At 46.8% G+C, this 11259-nt stretch overlaps 1 protein-coding gene across 1 annotated transcript; it reads right to left on the reverse strand.

Annotated features, from left to right (window-relative positions):
* Positions 1 to 835: 835 nt before the first annotated feature.
* ANKRD9 (ankyrin repeat domain 9) lies at positions 836 to 7027 on the reverse strand. Its single transcript, XM_073349700.2, has 2 exons — positions 6586 to 7027; positions 836 to 4810 (listed from the first exon to the last, which is right to left on the reverse strand). The coding sequence occupies exon 2, from the start codon at positions 4728 to 4730 to the stop codon at positions 3843 to 3845; it is 888 nt and encodes a 295-aa protein (XP_073205801.1). The 5' UTR covers positions 4731 to 4810; positions 6586 to 7027; the 3' UTR covers positions 836 to 3842.
* Positions 7028 to 11259: the final 4232 nt, after the last annotated feature.

Raw genomic sequence — 11259 nt, forward strand, 5'->3', positions numbered from 1 at the left:
GATAACTTTGAGAAGGTTTCATATGGAATGAAAATTGTCAGGGAATTTGAACAGCCCTATGATGACCAAGTGGCTGTGCTTGACCAGTGTTTTGGGGAGGCAACGTTGTTGGTACATGAATGTCCCCATGTTGATTCTTCAAGTAAACAGTCTGTGTCTCAGGTTCAGAGGGACGACTGTGTAGCTGAATCTACAGAGCAGGACAGTTGTTCAGTTGATCTCTCGAGAATACAGGGGATGGCAGGCAAACTCATCTCTAGACACTTTGGATATGTCTTGTAAGTCTCTTAGTAGACTTGACATCTGATTCCCTGTGGAAGCAGAGGGTGGTAATGGAAGGACAAAAGAACCTTAAGTCTAACATGCTAGTGAAAATGGGTGGTATCTCTTTAAGACAGAATCCAGCCTTGGAATTGTTAAAAGTTAAGAATCTGAAAACTAGTAAACAAGCTAGTGTCTGTGTTGATGCAAATTACCTGACGGGGGGGGGGGGGGGGAGGAGAGAGAGGCGAAAGACTTGCCCATAGCTCTTAGCAGAAAGGACACACCTAACCAGCCAATGAATTCTGTTAAGCAAGAGAGCTCAGGATTTGACCCTACAGGACAGAGAGAAAGGGAAAAACTTAATCCTGCAAATGGAAACCACAGGTTAACCCTAGAGTGCCAAAACTCCAAGGGTATTGAGCCAAAGGCATGACATAACAAAAATGCTTGTAAATGTACACTTGTAATAGATTTGATGTTAATATTCATGCTAATGTTAACTTTTGTGACTAATGTGTTGCTGATACCAAAAACTGTAAGAATGTACAATGTGCATGATCTTTTGGAAAAACTCTTGAACATGTTGGGAGTGATACATAAGAACTCGCTATGTGCTAGAAGCCTTTATGGTTATACTGTTTCATTACATGACAACACACTTTATGTTAAAAGACCTTGTAATACTGATGTTTCACAGTTACTACCTGTAACCAGTCTTGAAACTGTACACAGGAGAAAAAATATTACACACCTAACATGCTGTATGAGAGGGGAAACCGAGGCACACCACCATATTGTTTTCATGGCTAAATGCCAAGGTACCTACACTATGGAGAACATTAATATCTACATTGACTTGACGTTAATTGGGTTCCAAACATTTGCCAGAGCTTCATGGCAAGATCACATAGGACATGCAGGAATTATGCTGCAAGAACAGATCCAATCCACTATTTGTCTGACTCCTTGTTAGCCAGAGTGGTGAACGTTTACTTTTGTTGCTGGTTTGGTATATCTTATGGGAGAATAACCACCAGTTTTGGGGTGTGTCTGCCCTATTTCTCAGCAGTTTGTCCTGAATTCGGTATTCTCAGCTGTGACCCACTAAGGCACGGTTACAGGAGTCTGGGAAATGATCATGATACAATATATTCATGTTAATCTTTTTTGTTTTCACTAGGGAAGGAGCAATAGGAATGTGTAATGTTCTGCATAATACACCCTCTCTTCTTGCTGAGGGAGGTGAGTAAAAGTTTTATGCTAGCATTGCAGTGAGTAATTGCTGTGGAAAGTGGCAACTGCACCATTTGAGAGGGCTGGGGGAGCAGGAAAAGCAGATGTGAGAGGAAAGAGAATAAAATAGTCTAGTTTTTTTAATACAATAACCCTGCAGAATGAGGCTGTTGCCTGCATGTACAGGCTCTGCTGAGAGCACAAACCACTCAAATTCTGCTGTCTCACATCAGTAAACACCTTTGGGTGGAATAGAAAACGTGCTAAAATAATCAGTTCTTTACTTCCAAGCATCCTTTCAAAACCCTATATTTCCCCAGCCCATGGTATATTATCCCTATGATACATGGTTATGAAGGCTAGTTTTTTGTGTGTGCATGGAGTGGGCAGCAAAGGATTGGTGTCAGCACAGTTAAAACTGATTGCTTTATCTTCTAGTTTATTTATGCAATAAACTTATACAGTAGTGCTCCTGGAATAATGGGAAAGATATAGTTGCATGAAGAATCCAGTAATATAGGTTTTTATACTGCTGTGAAAGGCATTCTTGGCTTTGAGCAGTTCAGTGAATTCTACTACAGGGCTGTATTTTGTTATCCCTGAGGCAATGGGGGGGGGGGCGGGTCTCAAGGATCAAAGATTGCATATTTTGGTTATTTCAAGACCCCACCCCCCTTCCAGCAAAGGATCTGCATTTCCTGTGTTAATTAGCTTGAGCAATCACCCTCTTGGTTTTTTTTCTGGGAGGCATTACCTCAGCATAAAACAAGCTATTTTTTCCCTCTGTTGTATCTCAAATTTCTGAAGCATACCAACCCTCTAATATTTCCTATTTTATCATATATCCAGTAGAACTGTATGTTTTTAAAAAGAGGAGAGTTCCACACTGGATAAACTCTCTAGAATCTATTCAGCTGAACTGTGAACAATTTACAGTTGCTTGCTCTGTGTTTTTCATAGTTTTCCCCACCAAACTTGTTCGTGATCAAAGGGATTTATGTTTCAAACTAGGACTTTTCACTTCTGCTCCGTGCTCACCCTGTAGGGAGCTAGGAGGCTGAAATCTCTAATGCAATAACTGACTCCATGGCAAGAGTCTTAGTGCAAAACAACCCGACAGCTCAGCTAATGTCCTGTAGGGCCAAAGGTAGGTGGAAAACTCTGTGGAAGCCATGAAGATTACAATGACTGGTGGGGGAAGGCAAGGTTTGCTCCTTGCCGAGCAGACGAGGGCATAGCCCTCCCAGTGCAGAGATGTCTGGAGAATCTCTGGGAATATTTCATGGATCTCTGGTCATCCACTCAGGGTCAAGATATTCAGGTGGAGGTCCAGTGCATCCAAGCTACCCCCTAAATACTCACAGGGGCTAAGGATGCCATAGGCTTTTCAACAACCTATGTCAACATGTTTGGGGTAGGGATGGGGAATGACAACAAAGAATCCACATGACAGAATACAGACATCAGTTTGCACAAAAAAGTCCCTGTGGGTTTGCAGGAGGACAATAATAAGGAGAATGGCTCTGCCCAGCTCTGCTCCTTCTTTTCCTAGTCACTCCCCAAAGATGATAGCACTTCAAACAGAGTGTTCATGTGAAGGGGCTTCTGCAGGACTGACAGAGGATGAAACCATGATGTATTACCCGCTTCCTCCCTCTAACCGAAACTTGGCCAAAGAGAGCATGTTTTCTGCTCCTTCCATTCCCTCCACAGTAAAAAGAAGAAATGACAACTAGGCCCCTCGGATTTCACTGAAGGACAAAGGGAACACAGAACATTATGGGAAAATAATCCAGTTTTCATACACATGGCCATTTTTGTTCAGATGTATATTCCTGCCATCCTAATTTAATTAGATTATTTTAAAAATACCTTGGTTTTTGTATAAGATCAAGAATTTTTCACCTGTTCCTTAATGTGTGTATATTCTTCCATGACAACTATGATACTTGTAAAAATAAATTATTTTGTTCCAGAATTGTGCCATGGTTAAATGAAAGGCCCTTTGGTTTTGTCCTATCTCTACCACTCTCACATGGATGTGTCACTTCAGAGCTTAAAATTGCTAGATTTCTATTTCAGTCATATCTGCCACTGGTCTATTTATACCTATTTACAGATATATACACCCATGAATCCTAAGTTACACATACCATAGAATACTTTTATAAAAAGTGGTGTGAAAATTACTCACCACAATGATCTTTAAATAAAAAGATATGTAAAGTGCCAGATACAATCCTTTTAAAAACATGTACTAATTAAAACAAGAGAATTGCCCCACTTCTGCATTAACAGCTCTTTATACTGAAACCACACAAGCTGGAGGTTCTTGGGCACATCCCCTAGCTCTTCAATTTCAAGTCTAAAGGCTTCAGAAACTGTGGCAAAGGCAGATTTTCCAGTGCCTCTGGGAATTGTTCAGGTGAAATGCTCCTGATTAAGACACGCATAGCTGTGATGAACAGAGATGTAGGAGCTAAACCTGCCAGCCACTGGAATCTGTTCTCTCCCAAAAGGTCCTCCCAGTGTTGAGGATTGTCCAGCAGTTGCTGTTTCATTGAAAATTGGAGTTCCTGAGGCATGAAGAGGAAAAGGGAGTCCAGCAAGAGGAACTTGGTGCGCATGTTAACCGCAGGGGTCTGAGAAATCTGCTGGAGCAAGATGTCCAAGGGGGTATTCCCAGTGCAATCACATAAGGAGGGCGATGCCCCATGACCCAGCAATAAAAGCAAACATTCAGGTCTCAACAGTTCACAGGCCACATGCAAGACAGTTTTGCTGCCTTCCACGCGACTGCATCCCCTGCGGTCCAAGTAGCTGGCTCTCTCTTTCTCTGGAAAGCCTCTGATGGCTTTCAGTATTCTGAAGAGGATGTGGGTGCGGTTGTAGCGAACTGCCATGGCCAGGTGAGGAGCTGATGACTGGCAGCAGCTGAAGTTTTGGCTGGGTATGGCCAGGGCGCTCTGAGGAAATTTACTCAGTAGGTACTGAGCGTAAGGTTGGTGGTTGTGCACCAGGGCATAGAGAAGAGCCTCAGAGGGAGAATAGGTGCTCACCTTTCCTCCTTCTTCCCAGTGAAAGGCCTCCATTGTCCTTATGTCCTCCAGAAGCCACACAGGCACCAAGTCCCTCACTGCCTGGTAAAAGGCGAAGGAGGATTTCTTACATTGCTTTTGGGACTGGGAATTGTGGCTGCTGTAACTGTTCAGCCATTTGACGTTCCAGGGCATCGCTGAGCTTGGGCTTCAAGAGGGGCTTTTCCCCACTTTGTTGTCAAAATGCCTCATTAGGTCCAAGACCTACAGAAACACTTCCCAAAAAAACAAACCAAAAACACGATTTAATGATTGCTAGTCAGTCAGTCAGTCCCCCTTCCCCAGTGAACCTGGGGACAGCACAGTAACACACATACCTCTCCCCAGCAAAGCCCTGTTCTTTTTTCCCGCAACTCTGGTTGTGCTTTTAATCACAGTTAATTTCTAACTTTTATGTGGAGGGCAAGGCTGATTCAGATTGATCAGTTCAGCAAACTGAACTATCAATCTGGTCCAAACTGAAATGTTCTTTCCCAAGGCCACAGAGATCTCCTCACAATCACTGTCCTGTTAAACAGCCTTGAGGCAATCTTCAAGGTGGTAGGCCATGTGTCAAATGATTCACTTTGGCAACCAAGAGATTAAGACGGTGCCTTTCCTTGTAAACAAGGCTTATGTTTTGCCATCCTGACAAAGGTACTAAGTGGAAAAGAACTGTTCTGGGGTTCCTCTAGCTTTGTACATTTTTGGCTCAGGAGGGCACATATTTTCAATAATATACAAAATGGTAGAGATGCACTAACCCGCCTCACCTTTGTCTGAATTATAGGCAAACAAAGCAAGGCTAAGATAGGAAGTCCAGAGCTGGAAACACAAGCAAACAAATCTAATTTAACAAGAAATTACCAGCTTCAGAGGATTCAAGCTTTTTTCAAATGCAATATGCTGATAAATCTGACTGAGAAATTTCAGCCCATCAGAGGCGAATATAACTTATAATTTTATAAAGTCTCAGTCTTCCTAACTCAACTGTTCCCCCCCATCTCCCCCCACTCACACCTGTAATCCAGCTCCTTGTTCCCCATCCCCAAATATCCTCCCATTCACCCCAGTAACCCAGCTCCCTGTGTCCCATCCCCAAATCTCACCCCTGTAACCCAGCTCCCTGTTCCCCACCCCCCAATCTCATGCCCATAACCTAGCTCCCTGTCCCCAAATTTCACGCCCATAACCCGGCTTCCTGTTCCCCACCCCGCAAATCTCCCTATTCACCCCTGTCCCCAAATCTCCTCCACTGACCTCCATACCGCAGCTCCCCATTCCCCATCCCCAAACGTCCCCCCACTCACCCTCACTCACCCTCGTAACCCAGCTCCCTGTGCCTGGTCCCCAACCCTCCCCCCACTCACCCCTGTGACCCAGCTCCCTGTGCCCCATCCCCAAATCTCACCCCCCGTAACCCAGCTCCCTGTGCCCCATCCCCAAATCTCCTCTACTGACCTCCATACCGCAGCTCCCTATTCCCCATCCCCAAACGTCCCCCCACTCACCCTCGTAACCCAGCTCCCTGTGCCTGGTCCCCAACCCTCCCCCCACTCACCCCCCGTGCCCCAGCTCCCTGTGCCCCGTCCCCAAATCTCACCCCCCGTGCCCCAGCTCCCTGTGCCCCGTCCCCAAATCTCACCCCCCGTGCCCCAGCTCCCTGTGCCCCGTCCCCAAATCTCACCCCCCGTGCCCCAGCTCCGATCCTGTCCCACCCCAAGCTGCCTCTCCCTGTCCCCGCGTCCCCTCTCTCGGCTCCTGTGCCCTCACCCGCCCTCCCAGCCCAGCCCCTTCTCCTGCCCCGTCCCTCCCGCTCCCTCCCCGAGTCTCCATCTTCTCCCTTCAGCCTCCCCGGAACCTGCCCCTCCCCGCCTCAGGTCCCTCCTCCCGGGCACCCCTGGCCGAGCCCGGCGCTCCCGGCCGGGGAGACCGGCGCGCAGGGGGCGGCGCAGCGGCCGGGCGAGCCCAGGCAGCAGGCGCCGGAGGAGAGCCGTGGCTCGGCGCTCACCTCTGGCTGCTCGCAGGGCAGCGGCGCCCACCCGGGGGCGGGGAGGCTTCTCTCTGCGCCCGCTCTGCGGCTTGGCCGGGCCGCTGCCGAGCCCCGGCTTCCAGGCGCCGCTGCGGCTTCACTGAATGAGCTGGGGGGCGCTTCGCGGGAGCCCTCGGCCACGGCGGCCGCTCCCGGGCCAGCTCCCCGTGGGGCTCGCGCTGCCTCCCGCTTGGCTCGGGCCGCGCCGGGTCCCCGCCGGGTCCGCCTGGCTCTAAGGCGGGAGGGGCGGCAGCTGCGGCAGCCAAACCTCCGCTGCCGCCTCTGGGCTCTTTTATCCCCCACCCTACGCCAGCCGGCTGAAGGTCAGTCAGGACCGGGGAACTGTCCAGCTCCCTCTGATTGGTGGCAACCGGGTCTCCCAGCTGCCTATTGGCTGCCCCGGGAGGATGGGGGCCCTGCACCATTGTTTGCGTCAGGGCAGGCAAAGTTCCAAGAAACTTGTCGGGCGGCTTTTTGTACGGCGAGGGGTGGGGAAGCGGGAGGGCTCGTGCCAGGGCCGGGCCGGGCCGGGTGTCTGTCTAGTCCAGAGAGAGCGCAGCTGAGCTGGGCCAGCAAAATCCCTCCCCCGCCCTCTCCCCTCCTTAACGCTTTCTTGGGAGGTTTGGGACTGGCCAGCGCAAGGGGGCAGGGCACGGCGGGGTCTCTTTGAAGGGGTGTCTGCCACTCTTCTCGTTCTGACAAAGGCCAGTTTTGCTCTTTAAAGGCAGGTGGGGAGTTAGGGGAAGGAAAGCGCCTATTTACCCGCCCCCCTGTAGGGGCACGAGAGGGTCCCCGAAGGGGGACGGAGGAAATAGCTGATGCTGCCCTTGAGCCAGTTATGTCCTTTAAACTCTGGGCAGGCGCACGTGCTTGTAGTTAAAGTTTTTAATCTTGTCATTGCCTAGGGTGACCAGACTTCCCGATATTAGGGGCTTTGTCTTATATAGATAACTATACCCCTTCCAGAAAAAAAAGTGTCCTGATTTTTCACACTTGCTATCTGGTCACCCTCTTGTTGCCCAGTCAGTTGCCATTTGGTTGTGCGAGTAATTTGTTAGTTACAAATTGAAGAAGTGTGGTCTGATGAATACACCCTGGGACTGGGTATTGGGAAGTGTGGCACAGCTGTGTGACCCTAGACTACTTCCTTAGCCCAAGGGTATGTTCACACTGCAATAAAACATCAGTGGCTGGCACATATCAGCTGACTGGGGCTCGAAATCTTTGGGGTGCATGGCTATAAAATCGCACTGTACCCGTCTGTGGCTTTAGTGGGAGCCCAGGCGGAACCCCACAAGGGGGGAGGGTCAGAGTGTTGGTGTCTCCAGCCAGCTGTATAAAGGGGTGTGTGTGTGTGTGTGTTACGGAGATAATAGTTACACACCTCTGTAGAACACTCTGAGATGAAAAGTGCTAAGTAGTCAGTATTATAGGTATATAATGCTGACACACTGCTTGTCTCCCAGGACTGTAGTGAGGCTTAATTCATTGATGTTTGTAAAGTGCTTTGAGATTCTGGGATGCCAGGCATTATATGAATGCAGATAATTATTAGGTTTCAGAGTAGCAGCCGTGTTAGTCTGTATTCACAAAAAGAAAAGGAGTACTAGTGGCACCTTAGAGACTAACAACTTTATTTGAGCATAAGCTTTCGTGAGCTACAGCTAATTACAGATAATTATTGGGTTTACTATATTTGGTTACCAGCGTTATTGTTGCTCTTGTGGAATTCTTTTCCTTCTTTACCCTCCAAGGAGGATTATGGGGTGCTTCCTGCTTTTGCTCTGCTCCTTTGACCTCCAGTGTCTCTGTGTTGCAGTCCAGGAGAACTTGATAAGATTCCCCTGTCCCCTTGGAGCCTGTTAATGCCATTCCTTATTTGGCTAGTGGGGTTGCTGATGGCAGATGGGATTTCTCTGTCCTTCTCAGGGTGCCAGAGAGGTCATAGCCTGGGAAGCACTGGTTCTATTCATAACTTTAAAAATTGTTGGCGTTTCCAGCTTTCCCCACATTAAATACATGTATTGTACACTTGAGGGAGTATTGCCAAGTTTGTGATGTAACATCCCATTTCTTCATGGCTTTCAGTTAACTAAACCAGACTGAAACAGATAATTGCATTCTGTATTCCCTCCCCCTAAACCATATGAACAACATAAATTTGCCAAAAACAAGTGCTCCTTTTATTGTCCATATTCTATGCAGCTAGGAGAGCAACATTTAAATCATAACATAACATTTAAATCAAGTTGCAGTGGGGGAGGTTTAGGTTGGATATTAGGAAAAACTTTTTCACTAGGAGGGTGGTGAAACACTGGAATGCGTTACCTAGGGAGGTGGTAGAATCTCCTTCCTTAGAGGTTTTTAAGGTCAGGCTTGACAAAGCCCTGGCTGGGATGATTTAATTGGGGATTGGTCCTGCTTTGAGCAGGGGGTTGGACTAGATGACCTTCTGGGGTCCCTTCCAACCCTGATATTCTATGATTCTATGATTCTATAACTCATTTGATTTTGGTGGTGCCTCTCTGCCCACAGTATGTTAATCCCAAAATGTGTGTGAGGTGCACAGTATGCTAACAACACTGTAATAAACACTGTAATATATAATAAAATGGGAGCTAGAGAGGCATCTCAGGAGGCACAGAGTATCCTTCGTCACTTGTATTCAGTTTCGTGTATATACACTTCCTGCTAATTACACTGCACTGACATTTCAATTCAATCCTATTAATTCAGTCACTGGTTAATTTAAACAAAAGCTCAGGATCAAAATGATAACTATTTTAAAATACCTAAACCTACATCCTTTATTTTGAGCAATCTTGAATTAAATATATTATGAGTTGTCTAATGTAAATGTGTATCACTTCCCTCTGCTAGATGGAATCAGAACTGATCAACTGGGTCTCATAGGCCCTATATTGCAATCAGGCAAACTGCCTTTGCTTTTTAAGCAGAACTATCAGAGTTCTATCTTTGTTGTTGCCACAATGTTGTAAGTGGCTCTGGTGTACAACATACCGACAACTAGGGCATGAGTTCTGGATGGGGGTGGGGGGCAAAGGGCCATTCCCCTCATTTTTTTTGTAAACAAAGGGGGCCATGCCCCCTCACTTTTGAGAACTTGAACTTGGCAGGGGTGCAAAAGGGGGTCCAGCCCTTCCTCTGGCCCTGATTGGAGCTGGGTGATATAACAGTGTAGCCCCATCCCTGCTGGCATGACAGAGGGGTGGCTAGGCCAAATTTGAGTGAATGTGAGTGAGTGCTGTTGCTACCCCATGTACCAGGGCATAATGCAGCTCACTGAAATTTGGCCTAGTTGACCCTCTGTCATTATGGAAGGGTGGCTGGGCCAAATTTGCGTGAGTGGTGTTGCAATCTGACACATGGGGTCATAATGCCACCCAGATTTGGCTCATTTTGGTTGCTTCCTCCCCATCTCCGCTTTTGCAGTCCTTCCGGCTCCCATGAACTAGGGGCACCTGTCATAAATATAAAGGGAAGGGTAAACCCCTTTAAAATCCCTCCTGGCCAGAGAAAAAAATCCTCTCACCTGTAAAGGGTTAAGAAACTAAAGGTAACCTCACTGGCACCTGACCAAAATGACCAATGAGGAGACAAGATACTTTCAAAAGCTGGGAGGAGGGAGAGAAACAAAGGGTCTGGTCTGTCTGTCTATATGCTGCTTTGCCAGGGATAGACCAGGAATGGAGTCTTAGAACTTTTAGTAAGTAATCTAGCTAGGTAGGTGTTAGATTATGATTTCTTTAAATGGCTGAGAAAAGAATTGTGCTGAATAGAATAACTATTTCTGTCTGTGTATCTTTTTTGTAACTTAAGGTTTTGCCTAGAGGGGTTCTCTATGTTTTGAATCTAATTACCCTGTAAGATATCTACCATCCTGATTTTACAGGGGGGATTTCTTGATTTCTATTTACTTCTATTTTTATTAAAAGTCGTCTTGTAAGAAAACTGAATGCTTTTTCATTGTTCTCAGATCCAAGGGTTTGGGTCTGTGGTCACCTATGCAAATTGGTGAGGCTTTTTATCCAACATTTCCCTGGAAAGGGGGGGTGCAAGTGTTGGGAGGATTGTTCATTGTTCTTAAGATCCAAGGGTCTGGGTCTGTAGTCACCTAGGAAAATTGGTGAGGCTTTTTACCAAACCTTGCCCAGAAAGTGGGGTGCAAGGTTTTGGGAAATATTTTGGGGGGAAAGATGTGTCCAAACAGCTCTTCCCCAGTAACCAGTATTTGTTTGGTGGTGGTAGTGGCCAATCCAAGGACAAAGGGTAGAATATTTTGTACCTTGGGGAGGTTTTGACCTAAGCTGGTAAAGATAAGCTTAGGAGGTTTTTCATGCAGGTCCCCACATCTGTACCCTAGAGTTCAGAGTGGGGAAGGAACCTTGACAGCACCATGTTCCCATCCAGTTTTACTCATTTTTTTACAAAAGTTTTGTTTGTGGAAAGCAAATTTGAGTCCATGGACAAGAGATATGTTTTGTGACTGAACAGAATTTGTTTTGTAGTAAAAACAAATGTATTTTGAGCAGAAGCTGAGATGCTTTATAAAAGCCAAGCCATCCACTCAGGTGGGGAAAAGAAACAATACCATGTGACTTTGGTGTCCAATCACACAGCTGAAATACTGAA

The sequence above is a fragment of the Lepidochelys kempii genome, chromosome 6 (assembly GCF_965140285.1).
Source record: "Lepidochelys kempii isolate rLepKem1 chromosome 6, rLepKem1.hap1, whole genome shotgun sequence".
Lineage (NCBI taxonomy): Eukaryota > Metazoa > Chordata > Testudines > Cheloniidae > Lepidochelys > Lepidochelys kempii.